At 42.1% G+C, this 19,179-nt stretch overlaps 1 protein-coding gene across 2 annotated transcripts in view; it reads right to left on the bottom strand.

Annotated features, from left to right (window-relative positions):
* The window catches only part of SRPX (sushi repeat containing protein X-linked), a 52,951-nt gene that overhangs the window by 15,313 nt on the left and 18,459 nt on the right, over nucleotides 1-19,179 (bottom strand). Inside the window, exons 2-4 of one of the 2 annotated variants that reach the window (XM_075774355.1) lie at nucleotides 9,683-9,742; nucleotides 2,686-2,877; nucleotides 1,891-2,067 (exon numbers count right to left, since the gene is read on the bottom strand). In XM_075774355.1, coding sequence (XP_075630470.1) covers nucleotides 1,891-2,067; nucleotides 2,686-2,877; nucleotides 9,683-9,742 — 429 coding nt within the window. The remainder of the gene's footprint in view (nucleotides 1-1,890; nucleotides 2,068-2,685; nucleotides 2,878-9,682; nucleotides 9,743-19,179) is intronic. The other variant, XM_075774362.1, reaches the window with a different exon arrangement.

Genomic DNA, 19,179 nt, shown 5'->3' with positions numbered 1-19,179 from the left:
TTTAACCCCAGCCAGCACCTAAGCCCCACGCAGCCACTTTCTCACTCCCCCCGGTGGGATGGGGGAGAGAATCAGAAGAGTAAAAGTGAGAGAACTCATGGGTTGAGATACAGACAGTTTAACAGGTGAAGCAAAAGCCGCGCACACCAGCAAAGCAAAGCAAGGAATTCATTCCCCACTTCCCATGGGCAGGCAGGTGTTCAGCCATCCCCAGGAACGCAGGGCTCCATCACGCCTAATGGGTACTTAGGAAGACAAATGCCATCACTCCGAATGTCCCCCCCTTCCTTCTTCTTCCCTCAGCTTTACATGCTGAGCATGACGTCATATGGTATGGAATATCCCTTGGGTCAGTTGGGGTCAGCTGTCCCGGCTGTGTCCCCTCCCAACTCCTTGTGCACCCCCAGCCTGCTCGCTGGTGGGGTGGGGTGAGAAGCAGCAAAGGCCTTGGCTCTGTGTGAGCACTGCTCAGGGATAACAAAAACATCCCTGTGCTACCAACACTGTTCTCTGCACAAATCCAAAACACAGCCCCATACCAGCTACTACGGAGAAAATTAACTCTGTCCGAGCCAAAACCAGTACAAACAAATATTCTGCATTTTTGGATTCAAAAAGAAGTGTTAGTGCTAGCTCAGCCTCTTTTTTTCCATAAGACATAATTGCTTTCTCTACTCTGCAAGACAGCATCCTCTGTAATAAGCACCCCGTCGCTGCAAACAGATGAAATTCTGAAAGTGCCAGGAAATACAGAGGACAACATTTTATCATTCCCAAATTTAAAAGGAGTTGTTTTATTTCCTCTGGCCACACCATTGAGAAGGACAAGCCTTGTTTTTGTAAATAAAAACAAGAGACACCACAAACAATCTAGACCTAAGCAGCATGCTCATTTTTACACATGTACAACACCATGTAACAGGAAATGTGAACAAAATTCTACGAACATCAGGCCCCATGGAGAGACTCCAAAGCCATTTGCTAACCTAGACCAAGCCATAGGCATTCTGAGGAAAACCAAGTTATCGTACACAGAAAACACTGAGCACAAATGCTCTACCACCCACAAGCTTAAATTATTGGTTGCCAATTCAGATAGCCAAAACATACTTTCCTTTGTGGGTGGCTGCTGAATCTTTTATCAGAGACTTCCCAGAAACAAAAGCAGCAGCTGAGATTTCACTATCTGCTGAAATCTCATTAGTAGGAAGGAAAGTTAAATCTCAATATTTGTTTATCTTTCTTTTGATTTATGTATATAAAAACAATTATTCCAGTTGACGTTCCCAGGAAACCATTGACTATGTAACGAAAATTGCTGGCATAACTAACGTGAACTAGGCTGAAATTTAGTTTAGCTCACTGCAATCATGCTGGTAACTACAATCCATTCATATTCCCTGGATATATTTGGAAACCATGAACCCAAGAAAGAAAAGCAACAGGGGAGGTCAGACACAGGGTGTAGTTTCAAACCTGTTTTATCATTAAGTTGCAGAGAGCAGGACACACTCCAGCACAGAGAACATGCTAGAAGAGCAGCACAGTAATTACAGACTACCAGCGAGTCACCCAGGAGATCAGCGAAGGCTGTTATAAACATTGTAAAGCACTGACCATTTACCCCAGCCTCATCTTTATTAAAGTGATAATGCTTGGGCCTGATAGTGCGTGTAAGGAAGATGGTCACTCGGGACTGAAAGAACTAAGTGACAGAGAGCATTCTGTATCACTCAGAAAACTGTTCTCTGCTTCCTCAAAAGGGACAGTTCCTTTTTTCCCCCAGGAACTGGATAAAAGAGCATTTTGGAATTCATCTGGAGGACTCGGGCACCAGCAGGTATCTCAAGATGTTGACTTTCCAGGATGCAGACTAACCATCCTACTTACCAATGCAGGACGCTGGCCGGCCACTCCAAACTTTGTTGTCCATGCACGTTACTATACGGTCACCTTTCAGCTGGTATCCCGGCGAACAGTAGTACTCACACCTTGAACCAAAGTAGGCACCATCTAAACACTTGAAGCCTCCGTTGGTTGGCATGGATAGGGTGGGGCAGCGCTTTTCTGGAATAGAAAACAAAGATTTCTGGAAACCTGTTATCCCCCTTTAGAGTAATGTGAATGTGGGGTATTACACAGAAATAAGGATGCAGCTAGCAAATGACAAGTGGGAGAAAGTCATGTTCCACGTGCGACTTTCAATACTGTTCTTATTAGCTCCATTTCAAATTTAACTTTACATACACAGTGGCCTGATGCAATATTTATATGAGAAAAAGATGACAAGTTCCTATTCCTCTCTTCTCAGAAAATGTTTTACTGCAAAAGCTCACTTAGACACCTGATACAAATTGTGTCAGCTTACAAAATCCTAGATGGGCAGTATCTTAAAGCAGTTTTATGGCTCTGTCTTAAAATTATTCCCACAAATCAAAATCCCACGCTCATAAAATGCTCCCTATCTTTGTCCTCTGCCAAGAGTATTTGTACCACTTGCGATGCTTATCATGCCGTGTACCACTGTAAGATCCTCAGCAACAAGCCAATCTACATATCCAAGTATACTGTCAACATTTAAAATGCAAATAACAATCCCAAGATCACTGTTTCAAAGGCAAGTAAAGTTTATTGTGTGCTGAATCTGAGGCGCAAGCCGTGCACACAGATTTCACAGCTACTTACGTTTGCACAGCACTTTCCCAGACCAGCGTTTGCTTGATTGACAAATTAACTGCTGAGGGCCATGCAGTTCGTAGCCTTTTTGACAGCGAATATCACATCTTGTCCCCAGTACATTCTTGTAATATTCCCCTTGAGGTGTCCTGCAGTTTGCATAACCATGTTTCACCTTAATGGGGGAGCACCATGGTGTTTCTAGCACAGAGAACAAAAAAACACTCATAGTACTTTGGAAAATGTAAAAGGTCAGACACAAACATAAAATCACTTTCTTTATTCAAGGTCATAGAGTAGAAAAAAAAAAAAACCTCTTATTTAAAAAGCCACCAATCCTCAAAGTGAAGAATTAACCATGCAGCAAGGTGCACTAAGTCTTATATGCTAGAAGGTCAGCCCTTCAAAGACTGGCAGCTCTTTTTTATTACAAACATTAAAGCCATTAGATTGGGGGCGGGGGGGGGAAGGTGTCCATGGTTTTTTGTCCATGGAATAAGTGTGCCACCATGTGGACAGTCTGATGACAACGGGACCTTTTTTCCCTGGTCTTGTTTTTGGAATGGATACATCTCACTTCTCTTTGGTAACAACAGTTTGCATTAGGAATGCCTTTGGTCTAGCTGGAGTTGTAATCTTGACATTTAGCGCTCTCACTGTCCATTTAAAATAAAAAAATCTTCCATAGTAATTTGTGCAGCAAAGGACGTTGCCTTGGCGGAACTCTGTGACAGTTAGAAAGGCTGTGACTTACATAAATCATCTTGCCAATACATCAAGCCTGTCTGTACACATCCTCCACGGGTCAGAACCACTCAGGCTTCAGTTCTGCAAAGTTACTTTCCAAGTTAGCACCCAGGACTGAGGCTGAACTGGAATTTGCGTGCAAGAACAGCAGCTCCCTCGCTGTTCTCAGCAGTTCTGTGGTGCCACACTGAAACATTAAAATGCTCTTTATATCACCACCAACATGGCCTTCTACCAGAAATGGGCACAATACCATTGCCATGATTAAATCTGAAGGCAAGTGTCCAATCCAACTGACTAAGTGAAGAGCTTTTGAGAAAGATCTGACCTTATTCCTCTCTTTTGGTAGTAATTTGTAGTTTCCAGGTGCAACATGCGTAAGGGACAATGCATATATTGACAGCACAAACACCTATGCTTCCTACTGTCAAATCCTTCCAAGAACGTCAATGTTCATACTGTATACTTAGCAAATATTCAGAAAAGGGAACCCAAGCTGCAGAAATATAAATCTAGTTCTAAATGTTCTCAAAGGTCTGGACTTCACCTCTTCTACTCTTCACCTCAAAAGAGAGGTGAGGACTACCTTTCCCTAATATCATGGAAATGTAGCCTGAAGTACGAGAACCACCTTCTAGTTGCTCCTGGATGCAGGACAGCGACATGGATGGATCTGCCAAGTCAGAGGAAAGCTGGAATTCGGTTGGAACTTCATGGCTAATGCTCCTACCGATCTCATAGGAAAAAGGGAAACATATATACATAAAACTGAACCTTTAATAACTGGTCAGGGCTACACTTTAAAATACTCTGGATATGGGTACTGTCTTCTTGTGAGGATTTAACACCATACTGGGATACTGATGGGTGCAGTATCAAACAGAGACTTCCCCTTCCCAGCCAAAGCTTCAAAATCTTTGTTTAGCTTTGACAACAAGGTCACCAAGCAAGCCATGCTTTTTCTGCAGCAGGCAGCTTCTCAGTAGGAGTTTCCTACACAAGGAATGACTAAGCCTGCTCCTTCTCAGCTCCAAGATTTAAAAAGGGCATACTGAGAGGGAGAAGGGACTGCAAGGCAAAAAGAGAAAGATGATAGGTCCTGAAATCCTGTGTGACATATGGGAGGTACATGACAACATTTTCCAAGTCTGCAAGAAAGATGGGGGAAAAAACCAACCCAAACAAAACACAGAGTTTTAGCCTTCATCCTTACAAAGTCACAGGAGACATTTAAAAATAATTTCATGATCAACTTTGGCAGATGTTTACATCTAGCTCTTAATTCTTATAGTTGTTATGTACATTTTTCTACACAATTTGGATCAGCCCCACACTCACGTTGGAGTGAGTCCAGAGGAAACCACGAAGATGACCAGAGGGCTGGAGCACCTCTCCTATGAAGACAGGCTGAGAGAGTTGGGGTTATTCAGCCTGGAGAAGAGAAGGCTCCGGGGAGACCTTATAGCAGCCTTCCAGTACCTGAAGGGGGGCTATAGAAAAGATGGTGAGGGACTGTTTACAAGGGCATGGAGTGACAGGACAAGGGACAACGGCCTTAAGCTGAAGGAGAGTGGATTTAGATTACATACTAGGAAGAAATTCTTCCCTGTGAGGATGGTGAGGCACTGGAACAGGTTGCCCAGAGAAGCTGTGGGTGCCCCATCCCTGGAAGTGTTCAAGGTCAGGTTGGATGGGGCTTTGGGCAACCTGGTCTAGTGGAGGGTGTCCCTGCCCATGGCAGGGGGGTTGGAACTAGATGGGCTTTGAGGTCCCTTCCAACCCAAACCATTCTGTGATAAACAAAAATCAATACAGCCTGTTATATTTCTCATACATCAGATATTTATATTCAGTGTACAAAGTCTCTAGGACATATTTACACTTTCCTAATGGAAACTACATTTTGCACCTACGTTTTGCTGTGCTGGTCCTGAATCAACACAAATAGCATCTGAGGACTAAAATCAGAGACTAATTGTCAAGCTTTTGACTAGACCAAGAGCACGTTGCTCTAGACTAGTCTGTTTCTGAAGCAGTTGTATTGTAATGTGATACGCTTATTTTTGTATTTCACCAATACATGCGAGAACCCTATAAAAAGATGTGTAAGAGCTGTTATTCCCAGTCACCAAATATGCAGTAACTGAGTCATGGGAAATGAGCAGACCAGTCTAACAGAACACAGCAGGTTAGGGGAAGAGTGCAGTTCAGCTTTTTGGCTCACAATCATCCCACCTCTGTTTTTTCCACCTGTGATCCTGTTTTCCAAAAGTACTGAATGTCAAACACATCCTCCACTACTTACCTTACAATTATGAAAATGTAGTTTGGTGGATAGTGGCTTTTGGGTTTTGTTTTTAGAAATATTTCCTGTCCTTCACCCTAATCTATATCTCATATGTACCAAAAGACATTAAAAAAAACCCCATCGACTGACTTGGGTCACTTTGCTGAGGGGTTGTATCACAGTGGCTCACTTTTTTTCATGCTTGCTGGGAATGAAATTAAAATTGGGAGAGCAGGTGAGGAGTGTGAGCTAACAGGAACAAAAGTCAATCAGTTACTGCTGAAGTTGTATGTGATGGCAGCACCCATCTCTGCAGTTTCCTTAGCTGCCCGCTGCACTGCCACTGGTGCAGTCTCACGCATCACCTCCAACCACTTTCTGGGGGAAACTACACATGTTGGAAGCAGCCTCTGTCTTACTCGCCTCCTGGAGAAATCCTCCTCTTCCTGAGCTAACAACAGCTTTTCCATAATCTCCCTTCAGTGGTCTCATCCCCCAAATTTCCAACTTTTCTGTCCCACTTGTTCTTCTCATGCCCTGAGACCCTAAACTTCAATTTTTTAATTTTTTTATTTAAAAAAAAAAAAAAAAAGCTTTTTCCACTTGCTGGGATCTCCTTAACTAAGGAGGCAGCCTCCATTTTTCTGCAGAAGGGTTTAAAACTGAAGTTACTAGGAGAACACTAACTGCAGGGGCACAACAGTAGGGATGAAGACTCAGGGAGGCTGAGCTTGTGCCCCAGTCAGCCAGGTAATCCTTCAGCAAATCAGTTCAAGATATTTATGCCTCATGTTTTCCACATAAACAAGGTGCAAACCCACACAGCTGACTTCCTTTGTAAAGGATGTTAAGAGAAATACATTTTGCAACATGATCAAGAGGGTAAGAAAAAAAAAAAAAGACAAAACAGCTGTTTCAGGTACTGCAAATTGCCTAAGTTTTTCTGCAAATTTTTGTGGTTTTACAAACACACTTGCCTTGAGTAAACAGCTGCACATATATTTTCTAAAAAAAGCAGCTAACAGCTAACAAATGCAGTTTAATGCACAAATAGAATACTGGAAAGAAAAAGCCCTTCCTGTAGTGTCATTGCAGCTATGGTGGTCTACAGAGAGAAACAAAGACTCCTAGGGAGGAGTAATACATCTTTTATTGGACCAAACGATACTGTCGGAAAGAAAAACAAAAACAGACATGCTTTTGGATGCAGATAACTTGAAGAACTTAGGAGGAACATCTGTTTGATCTAAAACATTATTATGCTTACTCTAGAACTGAATGTGATAAGAAGGTGGGTGAGGCAGGATTTATAAGGGGGCAAGTATCTGGGTTTAGACCAATTGATGTAAGTGAAAAAAAACCCCAGATAACTTGAAAAGCTTATGTACCTGAAAGCACATCAAACAATACAACAAAGGTTTAGATCAAAGTTGTTGCTTTTTTTTTTTCTAAGTGAAGGCACATATTGGTTTTCAAAGGCTAAGCAGCTACATGGAGTACTTATGGAATATTAGGGCTGGGTGGGGCCCCGAGAGGTCACACAAGCTGTTCCCTGCCTCAAGACAAGAGAAAGCTTTGGGAATAAGAAAAGCTACGAGTTTCCCAGGCACCTCTTCTGGAGCTTTGCCATCTGCACTGGCCTCTGTTCACCTAACTGAAATTTGAGTTTTTAGGTACGAGGACCTATGCAGCGTTTTTTTGTTTCATAGGAAGTTTGCACCATTCCTCAGCGATACCAAAGCCTGCATTATCACTTAGCACTAAAACATTTCAGAGACTCAACCCTATTTTCCAGAAACCACTGGAAAATAGGCAGCAAGTAGAAATGGTTGAAGCCACAATGTTGCCTCTACGGCTAGGGCTACCATTTGATCATTACAGTATTTGAGAAAATATATTGAAAACAAGGATCATCAGAGCAGTAGCACTAGAGCTGTGATGAACACAGGCACTGCTGTATTTGAGAAGCCCTTCCTCATCAAATATGATCCAAGACAGCCATGCCAAGTGGCAGGAAGGAAAGCATTTTCTAGAGCATTGTTTCCCCTAACCCCTCAGTCCTGTTAAAACACCAGCCTCAGCTAAGCATGTCCTTCACAAGCAGCATGCAAAGTGACCGGCCGTACTGCTGCTTGCTGGTACACCAGCCAACAGAGCTGAGGGTTCACCAGGGAGGAAAGGAAAAACTCTTTAAAAATGCTGTGGGCACAGAAAGTCTCAGTGATGTTTCTCTGGAAAGCTGAGCAAGTTGAAAAACATCCAGAAGCAGACAAAAGGGTTTGGTAGGAGGTTGATTCCCCCACTACCCTCAATAAATGGCAATGTTTTGTTTGCAGATGCCGTAGAAGATGAATTTGTGTGCTCGCTTGCACTGTGTAGTACATGTGCAAAGAAAAAACAGTGCTGCTTAGGTACATTAACATCAGTTAAGAAAATTCATTTATTTATTTGTTACTCAGAAGTTTTATTTACCGAGCAACGGGCCATGCCCAAAATGCAGGACAGCACATATAAGGAGAAGCTGTGGATGTAACTACTCAGCCCATTTTTCTTTGCTTTGTCTTTCTCCACCCCCTTCCCCCAATACCAACTTAAATGCTAATGAAGAGTGAGCCTTTTCTACTCCAATGCTTTATACTCTTAGATTCACATTGTCTGATCTTCAACATTTGGCAATAGCGCTTCCAAACTCAGGGTAGTTTTTAATATCTGCGTGAATGAGTCATTATGTTTCACTTACCCTGGTGACATTTTGGCTGACATGAGCATAATCCATTTTGGATCACCATATAAAAGGAATTTACACAGAATCCGCATTTTAACTACTTGCCTGCCCTGGCATGAATTGGCATTGATTTATCTTCATGATCTCTGGCATTCTTTTTCTATGTGTCTGCAGCGAGTGACACGTTAAAAGGCAAAGAAAAATGAGTTTACCTAAAGAAAGCTTTAGAGAAATTTCTGCATGTGTTTGAAAGCAAAATTTATACTGAAGTATTTTACTGGGAGGCACATAAGACATTTATGAAAACAGCAACATAGCCATAGCATCTGTGCTTTCCTCTTTGTTGTTCATAAATGTCTGAATTACTTTATGACTTACCTCTTATAAGGCCCATTGATTCTTTGCAGAGAATCAATAACGTACAACAAGACACCAATGTCCAGTATTTTCACGTAATCAAAATGATCACATTATAATTCTAGCATGTCCACAGATTAGTTAACTAAAAAGAAACACAGTTACCATTTAAAGTGACGAATTAAATGCTAAGTTTGTTTACTGTCTAGGCTTCTGAGGGATTTTGGCAGAGGAGAGAGGTATTGAGACAGAAGTAGACTTTTTAAGAAAATGGAAATAGTAAATGGAGGATTGACTGGTAGTGGCAAAAAAACTTCTCAGTCTTGCTGAATGGCAAAATCTTCTTGAATAGGGAAGAAAACCTGAATTTGCTTTACAAACATGTCACTGTTCACTCATTCATCCAGCTACATAATTTCTTTTTGGAATACGTGTTTATTCATTAAACACACTCCACTTGGCATTTCAGGTAGCAGGGTAACCTGAAATGTAAGCATTTTTATGGGAAAAACAAAAGTCATGAAAATCAAGTTCTCTTGCATGTACTTCTATACATTACCACCAGCAGGCCCAGGTTTTGAGTCAGCTTATCATTGATGGTTTTGTTAGGATGTATGAAGAAGAAAGAGAAGCTCTTTCTAGATTTTCATGATCTTCCAAGAGCAAAGGCAGTGCAAAAGTTACTTACTCAGGTGCATAAAAGAGTGGTGATCAGTACTTGGTCTAATTTCCATTGTTAAAAAAAGTAGAAATTAAATCTTGATCTAAAAATCCATGAGAAAAACCATGGAGCTGGATCACCAAGATTTTATAATCCATGAAAAGAAAAGGAATGAAGCTTTCCCTCAGCAATTAGCTGATCCTCTTTCGCACATAAGCAAAGCATTCACCTTTGTATCTATTGCGTGCATACACATCTTCATCATCTTCAAGGGGTGAATATCCCGATCCTACAATACAAAATAGAGAAAAAAAACTGCAGCAAGAAAGGAAATATAAATTAAAGATAAAAGAAAGCTTTGCAAAAAGACATGCAAGATTAGGATGCAATAATCTATGCAATGCCATCAGCACGAGCTTCTCTGAAGCTCAGATTCATAGCAGATCCAGTTTATAGTGAATTTGGAAGGAGCAAATTGATTTGATAATCAAGTGAAATAGTAAATCTCGCTCACTGTTCCTAGAGCAATGTTGTGCAATCTCACGTTGCACATGCCAAGTTACAGCTCCTCTGCTATGGAAAGCCCACCTACCACGAAGTTGATCTATTGAGCAGAGAGAACAGAGGAGGTACAGAGGAAGGGGCACATCAAAGGTTTCACTATAAAGTGGTTCCATAGTGTCAGTGGCTGTTAACAGCCATCAGGCCAAACAGCAGAAGTAAAATGTGCATAACTCAAGAACAACTCTCTTTTACAACCTGTATGATCTTCTTGACCCGCAAACACAAGTTACCCTCAAATCAAAAACACAATTTGGTATCAAGCTGTCTTCTGGGGTTGTTCAAAATAAAGAGAGAATATATTTCTGTACTTTTAAAAACCTGTCAAACAGTTAAAAGCTTAAAATAAAGGTAGAAACTGCTTTATAAAAAAACAGAAACCATTTGGAGCACCACCACTCAAGTAATTAATCAATAAAACACAGCAGTTGGCAAGAAAACCTTCAAAATATCCTTAAGTGACATTTATTTAAAATCAGCAGATTCAGAGCATGAAGTATAGTCTAAATTCTAGATAAGTCTTCTCCAAGAAGAAAGGCTCATACAAATTTTACCTCTGAGGTATCTTTCTAAAAACCTAGCACGCACTAGGCAGGTACTAAGGAGACTCAACTTTACGCTACAGGAGCTTCTCATACCTGGTATCTCAAGTTACAGCTATGAGGATATTTTATCACCATTTGCAGAGGTCTGAGACCATGGTCTGTACAAGCTGCTGCTTAAAGTTAGGCTAAATGAAGTTACTCAGGCACCTCAATAAGCTACTAATTTCACGTGCAAAGCACACGAGTTTTCTGCAGAAATCAAACCCAAGAGACATTAATGGCTAGGATGATCTAACATAAGGATAAAAGAGCTACCAAAACAATGTTTGCCTCCGCAAAATTACTGTCAACATCCGTCAACAGATTCCACTTCTTATAAAAAACCAAAATAAACTGCCCAGAAACCCGTGAAAACATTACTTTTTACTCTGCCAGCAGGAGAGAAACCTAGCCTACATATCTGCAGCTGCTCCACAGTAGTAAGAGCTACTCCATACTCCAGGAGTAGCTTTAACGCATAGGGTCCGTCTACAGAAGGGCAGTGCCCTCACAGCGTCAGCCACAGCACTGCCCGCAAGGGTTCAGACCACCTGAAGGGGAGACTCTTCTGCACCTCCCGTGACATTACTTGCGCATCGGGCGCGAGCACCCAGGACCCGTGACCAACCTGCGGAACTCGGCAGCTCCTTCTGGGAACTGCAGGGAAGCGGCAGATGTGTGCGCTCCACGTCAGACCAAAACCTTGCACCCGTACTGCTGCTATGGGAACCATTTAGGCTCCTGCATGTGAAAAATCAAGAGTTGTGTTTACATGTACCATAAAAGTAGCAAACTCCCACCATTCACCTTGGGCCCGATTCAAAGCTTGCTGTTATCACTGGGAATCCTCCGACCGATTTTCAGAAGGCTTCAAGCTGGGACCTGATGAAGAGAACTTCTGAACAGCTTCTCCCCTGAAACTGAGGGCTTTATATATAGCACTGGCTTCCTATCACTTAAGAGTCTGTATTTTTTAATATTTACTGTTGTAGTTGATTTTTTGATGCCTAAACACTGACATCTGAGAAACTTCTCAACATAAAAACATTAAATTTTGTTGCACTTGAAGTCTGACTGTGTAACATAAAGAGCAAGCTGTGATCCCCTAGGGCTTCGTGAAGACCTTGATGTGTAAATGAACACCTCTCTAAGCATCAATTATTCTGTCAGAAATCTTAGCTAGTTACTCAGTTTGAGGGTTATAAAACTGTTATCTCAGTGTTATCACTCTTAACTGTCCAAATTTTAGTGTGCAGGGACTTTAGCATTTAAAATCAGTAAATGTTAGAGCTATGTGAGCTCTTATGCAGTTACCTTTCCTTAGACAAGAAAAAATTAAATGCTTTTGAAAGTCTTCTAACAGAAATTGGCCTTAAAGAGTTACTCACTACCCTTGCCCTGAAACAAGGTTTCTGCTTATGGAGTTTGACATCTCCCATTTCCAGCTCATTTTCTAGCTCGAAATGACAAGCAAGTCGGGTTTCTTTCCTAACCAGCAATGCTTCATTACCGTTCATAACCGCAACAGCCCTGGCTTGGGGAACCACAGTAGTGGTCATCCTTGTGCTCCCGCCTTCCCGCAGCCTCCTCGCTCAGAGAGCCCACCAGCTGCGCAAGCTGGGGGCACCAAGGGCAGTTTGGGCATCACCCAAATCCAGAGGGTTTGTTCCCAAAGAGCTCTGGGCTGGCTCTGGGAGGACATTTCTCCACCACCATGCCACTGCCCCAGGCACTGCAGCACCGCCTCATGCAGAGGTGCTGGATTTCTTCCTGTCTCCACGTGCCCTTCTTCAGACATGCCTGGACCTGGTACTCTCCCATACCTCTCCCCATATTCACCCACCCACATTGCTCTGACAAACCTATCCTTACTGCACCAGGCACAGAGAGCCATGTTAGGCAGCAGCCCACCAGCAAAGTTCTCCCGCTTCAGCAGACAGCTTCTGTCCCGGCGGCCATGAGGCCTGACCTGGCGCCTCGTTCCCCACTGCTGCCACCCCATAAGTGACCCTGAGCAAACTGCCATTTCATCTTCACTTTCTCAGCAACAAAAAAAAGTATTTCTGCCTCACAGATGTTCAAAATTAGCTACCAAGCCACGTAAGGACAAAGCATTGATCTGCGTTCAAAGTGCTAAAATTATCACAGTACAAAAACAAGAATATTTGAGGAAGAATGAGAAGAACAACAAGCTGCTTTAAAGACGTCCCACATCACGGTTCAGGTTATAGCAGGTTCCTGCAAAAAACAGCTGTGAATTTTGTTCTGGCAGACGACAAGCAAAATGCACGAAATAACACTTTCATTTTAAGATTAATCTGTCGTGATATTAATCTATGGACTTAGATGATTATGTCAGGAGGAAAGATTTCCCACTCACAAAATAATAATTACATTTTTGTAACCAGGGGATGCATAGGAAAGCTTTCTCTTTACATACATTTCATTAGGGCATAGAGTTTTAATAAAACTACACGCAACCTAGTAGAAAACATGTAGCAGTGTCTGTGACCATGAACCCAATAGTCTGTGCCAAATGAACAAATCTGGATATGACTGCCAGACAGGGCAGGAGGAGCTATGACAGTAAGCCGGTAAGCCTTCTGAAGAAGTAAAAAACCTTGTACAAGAAGAATTAAGAGAACACATTTACTTTTAGTGTTCGAATTGGCAAGCTAATGGGACGCTCAGACACACAACAGCCCATTTGCACAAAACCTAAATCAGACTGTTTCAGGGTCAGTTTTGCCTGTGTTTTGCAGTTGCTAAATCCACTCCAAGGTCCGGATGCCAGCCTTCAAGCCACTTCTCATTCAGCAAAACACTTAAGTATCTCCTGAAATGGTCTCACCGGCCCCAATGAGACCACTCGTTTAACCCTAAACCCACTCAAAATTGATTACAGATGTGTACATTCAACATCAAGTATCTGATGAAGTACTCCGCTGCTTCAGTACCACAATCTATACCCAGTGGAGGCTGCTATTCTCAGTTTCTCATGACGGCCCCATTTCCACACTGACAGCCCAGCATTTGCTTTCCTGGCCAGGGGTTTTGGTCAGCTGAACAAGAAAGGGAAGGAAGCGGAGCATATAGCTGCATTCATGCACAAGCACAGATTATAATGACTCATTCATATTTGCACACAATACAAGATAAATTAAATAGACACAGCAAACAGGCGGTTAAGCAAGATACTTCCTATATTTCTGAGCTCTGATCATTCTCCCCTTTGCCTGTTTGTCAATAAGTCTGCAAAAGCTTTGAGAGAAGAGTAGTTCCATTGCTGCACAAGAGCAACAGTCAATTTGTTGGTGTTCGCTTAACCAGAGCAGACAAACAAATGCTATCAGATTGCAGAGGAAGCTTTAAGAGGACTTCTGCTGTCCCTCAGTTTTTCTCAAAACCTGACTTTAGCTACATTGCTCCTTTGTGCGCCACAGATCCCTGAGCAGATAGAAAGACATTATTCCAGACAACAACATCCCAAATTCCACCAGGCTTGTCAGGCACACCAATTCAGGCCATGGCAGGCAAAACCTCTCTAACAGGTAGGTAGCCGCCACACTAAAGCCTTTCAGATATTCATGGTATTAACCTTTAACTGGAAAACAAACTTTCCATTCTGCCTTACCACCTCAAAGGTATCCAGAACTGGAAGAGCTATCAATAATTGCTTAACCATCTTGACCCTACAAACAACAAAAAGCTTTGCACCTTCTCGAGCCCGAAACCAGGCATTTTCTCACTGGATCATTTAATTCTGATAAGCAGCAGCAAGGCAAGGTTTGAAACAATAATAAAAACACATAAAAGAAAAATCAATACTAGTAGAAGACTTAACAGGTTCTTTAAAAAAAGTTAAAAGGAAAAACAAAGCACCAGTAAGTGAGAAACACAACATTAAAACCTGCAACCACAAATAAACCTTAGCAGCATTATTCACTCTAAGATCTTCACCAGAGTTGCTAGGATTACCCGCACGGGCAAAGGGACCGAGGACTCTGGTGCTCCACTGTTTGATGCCCCTGGTTACATGAATGATTGCACACGGGCAGATGGAGGGTCATGCACGCAGGACTCCCCTCCTTATGGCAAAGGTTCATCCGTGTGGGTCTGCTGGCAGAATCAGGGCACAAGAACATAATGTCAAGGCAGGCGCTTCATACACAGCTGTGTAAGTGAACAACATTTAACATGCTATTGTGTTATAAATCGTTTATAATTGAGAAAAAGAAGGAATGCGGGCTACAAGAGGCAGAATAGCTATGCAAACTTGTTTTTCTCCATGACTGACATAGGAATTTAACTCTTTTTGAGTTGGATCAATTGAAAATAAGCTATAAACAACAGTATAGTTCATGAAACCAATTCTAAACTTTTTACAGTGGGGGACCCACACTGGAGCAGTCTCTTCCTGAAGGTCTGCACCTCGTGGGAGAGACCCACACTGGAGTAGTTTGTGAAGATCTGCAGCCCGTGGGAAGGACTCATGTTGGAGAAGTTCGTGGAGGATTGTCTCCCATGGGAGGGACCCCAGGCTGGAGCCAGGGAAGAGTGTCAGTAGTCCTCCCTCTGAGGAGGGAGGAGCGGCAGCAACAACGTGTGATGAACTGACCACAATCCCCATTCCCTGTCCTCCTGTGCCGCTGGCAGGAGGAGGTAGAGAATTCAGGAGTAAAGTTGAACCTGGAGAGGAGGGAGTGGTGGAGGAAAATTTAAGATTTAGTTCTATTTCTCCTTACTTGACTCTGATTTGACTGGTAATAAATTAAACTAATTTCCCTGAGTCAAGTTTGGTTTGCCTGTGATGGGAATTGGTGAGTGATCTCTCCCTGTCCTTATCTCAACCCATGAGCATTTCGTTATATTTTCTCTCCCCTGTCCAGCCAAGGAGGGGAGTGACAGAGCAGCTTTGGTGGGCACCTGGCCTCCAGACAGGGTCAACCCAGCACAATACTGTAAAAATCAGCAGTAAAAGTCCACATTCCACGCTCTACTGAAGCTTGAAGTCTTAAATATAGCACCAATTTACTTAAATATATATTTCCAAAAAGATCACTGCATTTCCAACTTTTCAAACATTGCTGGGAAATGGAGAAAAAAAAAATCCTAAAAATATAGTGATAATTTCCCATTTCCAGTTTCAGCTGCATGGCAAATTTCACAGAATAACCAAACAGAAAACAAAGTGGAAAAAAAGCCCAAACCAAAAACCAGTTGTAATGACACTGTGTGTTGCACACAGGGAAACAACGTGAGTTAAATGATCTTAGATGGTATCTTCTCTGGTCTGCAGGCACTGGCTACTCTTGATGCTGGGAGGAAAGGAGAGGCTCATTCCACACACCATCTCTCCTTCAAAACAGAGTGTGCTTGGGAATTCCTTCCATATTCAAACAGCTGATCAGCTTAAGCATGTGTCAGAAGAGGATGACCAGTTTCCACAAATAAGTCTTTAACATCTGGATTTAGTTCCACCAATGTTTTGCCTCAGAGTTTTACATTCCACAGTACCTGGAGCCATATCAAACATATGACGTAAAAGACTTAGCTTTACATGCAGCAAATTGCAGAGCTTCTTGTGGTACAGCAGGGCTAGGTCACACTTAGACCTCAGAAGTCTAGAGGAGGCAGAAAAGGCACCAAAAATGGTCACGACCTTCACATTAGAGGCCTTTATTTTGTCTGTAAAAATACTTGCATTCATTAATGATGGTAGTAAAAATGGAAAGCCAGGTGTTCCATCTCATTCTTTACTGGTTGAGCATTATGCCCCAGTTCTGCAAAGCTCATGCCTAAATGCCATTGGCTTTGGTGGGATTTCAGTATTTGTTTAAAAGCTGCCTGCACACTCAGGTGTTTTGTTGCATCTGGCCTGTAAGACTAAAAAAAAAATAAACAAATATAACATTTATTTTGCTGCAGAAATCAAAGCAGAACAAATAGCAGACAAAGAGTCAGCAAAACCAAATAATAAATAGCCAGAGATAATGATTTGCCTTGAACCCTTCTACAGGCAGGTTGAGATAGAAATGCAACTGTATTAATGAATGTGTTTAAATGTAGACAATCTAATGGCAACTGCTCATATTGAGCAGTCTTCAACATGCATAGTAACTCAAAAGATAGCATCTGCCCTCCTCTTTCCTCAAAGGATGTTCCCACTGGCCACACCACTTTTCAGTCTCCTGCGCAACTAAATCAGTAGTCCCAACTGTCTTTCCAATGCACGGGAAAGCAAGTTAAAGCACAGAGACCCCACCATCTTGTATTCAGCAAAAGTTGTGCTGAACTGAGACGTAGAGGATATCAAGACAGTCGTGGTATGTTCCTGAATCCAAACACAGCTCACTCATCCAGACCAAGTTAATAATCCTATGTGCAGTTTAGGAACTCAGATGATTAACGTCCAGAGATGTTTAGAAATTTCCCTGCCTGTATTTATGGAACTACACACATGGATAGCACAGATTTGAGCTTCCACGCACACCCGCAAGCTCCACACCGCTGTTGTGCTTCTATTCCTTACAGGTATAAGGTCTTTCAGGCACAGAAAGTAATCCCTACCAAGAAGATCCCTCAGGGCTACAATACAGATTAATTCACTGTGTCTCAGTATTGATTAAGATGCAAACACCACGTTCTAAAGCACAGGTTTTAACTTGCTTCAAGAGAGATGCCTGGTACAAGATTCCATCAAAGAACAGCTCTTTCAAAGTCGTCATAATCAAAGCACAACTTGGATGCAGAACTGAAAGCTTCAGAGTTAGCAAGTTCAAAAGAGGTCAAAGATGTCTGAAGTTTGCATGCCAGGACTACCTTATGCTCTGTGAAATAAAACCATCCAATTACACAGAAATCATGAATCCTATTAGGAAAATGCAGGCACAGGTTCTTTCCCCAAAAGATAATCTCTTCCCTCCTCCCTTGCCACCTGTGCCCCAATGTGACTATGAAGAAACTCTGCAGCTGACACAAGCCATGAAGGTGTTTCAAAGCAGATTAATTACACACCTCGAGAAAATAGTCAGCTAACAAAACAAAACTCCTTTCATGTGCTGGCAAATACTGTGTGACAAAGAAAACACTACTCCTGGCATAAAGGTGTCTTGTTCACTTCAATGTAGTCACATATCCAGAAGTAGGCAAGCCATGCCTGTGCAGTTCACTCTCACAAAAATCAGTGGTGGGATGGAAACTGCCTGGACACATAAGTTAGTGTTAGTCCAGAAAAGTTCTGTAAAGTACAGTTCAACTCTGGTTCCTTTTATGTACACGTATTTAGACACAGCAAATCCAAAGCAAAACACTTTCCACCGCTGATTTTGGCTTATTTTTCCCTCTCCAGACTGGCAATAAAAGTGGAAGTTGTTCATGATGCTCTGTCTCAACCCAGGCAGAAGGCCTGTAACACAGCAGCAGTCAAGGGAAAAGCTGGCAGACTTCATTAGAGGCCACAAACACCTTCACCAAAACACTCGTACGGTCCAGGAACCTTGGTGCTGTGGTAGGCTGCTCCCAGGTATCTTGTTCCATTGCAAATGCATTTGCTTTTACTATAATCATGTGTTTAGTGTTAGGATGCACAGTCTATTCAAATACTGCTTGCATTATACACACATAAAATGACCAAAGGCCTCGGGTAATTGTTTTTTTAATACTATTCACTTGAAGCGGTAAAAAAATAATATCCTTGATGCAAATTATGTCCTTATATTCAATGAAAACAAACGAGTTATTTCCAGAATCCTAATTCTGGAAATTCTGCTTTGCTATGGATTGCTCTTGTGACGTGACATTTTGAGTGATTCAATGGGAAGTGAGGATTTAATCAAATTTTGCTTAAAAAGCAATCTCGGAGTTATAAAATATATATACGTATATATAGCTGGTTATGAACAGAAAATTCATTTCAAGAAAATCCAGACAAAAAGACAAAACATACATATGAAAGGCCTCAGCTATTGAAATAAAGTGTTGATTTCTGTGTGGGGAAAAAAAAGCAGCTCAACAGGCTAATAAAGATATACTTGGGAGCTGACATTGGTACATCTTCAAGAGAAATAGCAGTCATCTCCTGAGTTGTCCCTTATTTCCCACATGGGCCACATTCCCTTGATTGCTGAACAGTCCAACCCACAAGGTACCACGATTCCTCGAGTAGACGGGCTACGAGGGTCAAGCTGGGAGCTTGGCTCAAAGGGATAAATCTGAACGTTACATACGTGATCAGTGCTCTCATGAAATGCCGATTTTCAGCGTGGCCAGTGAGGGTTGGGTTTTTTTTGGACTCATTGCCAAATCGAACGTTTAAATAACTAGGTGCAAAGAAAGAGGAAGAAGTTAGCTTCCGTTATTTTTTAAGCGGGCAAGAGAAGGCTCAAGAGCATCTGCCCTCCCTTTTAAAGGGCTCCACCTGATAAGGATCTTGCAATAAACTGAAATCCAGCAAAACAAAATAAAAACCCCAAAGAGACAGGCAAAGGAAAGAAGTCCCTGAATATTTGGAATGGCAGCTAGTTATGCCAGCAGGAGACCAACAGGGAGGAGGTTGGAGAAAAACGTTTCCTTTGTTCAG

The sequence above is a fragment of the Balearica regulorum genome, chromosome 1 (genome assembly GCF_011004875.1).
Source record: "Balearica regulorum gibbericeps isolate bBalReg1 chromosome 1, bBalReg1.pri, whole genome shotgun sequence".
NCBI classification, from domain to species: Eukaryota; Metazoa; Chordata; class Aves; order Gruiformes; family Gruidae; genus Balearica; species Balearica regulorum.
This window is presented reverse-complemented; position numbering and strand designations above follow the sequence as displayed.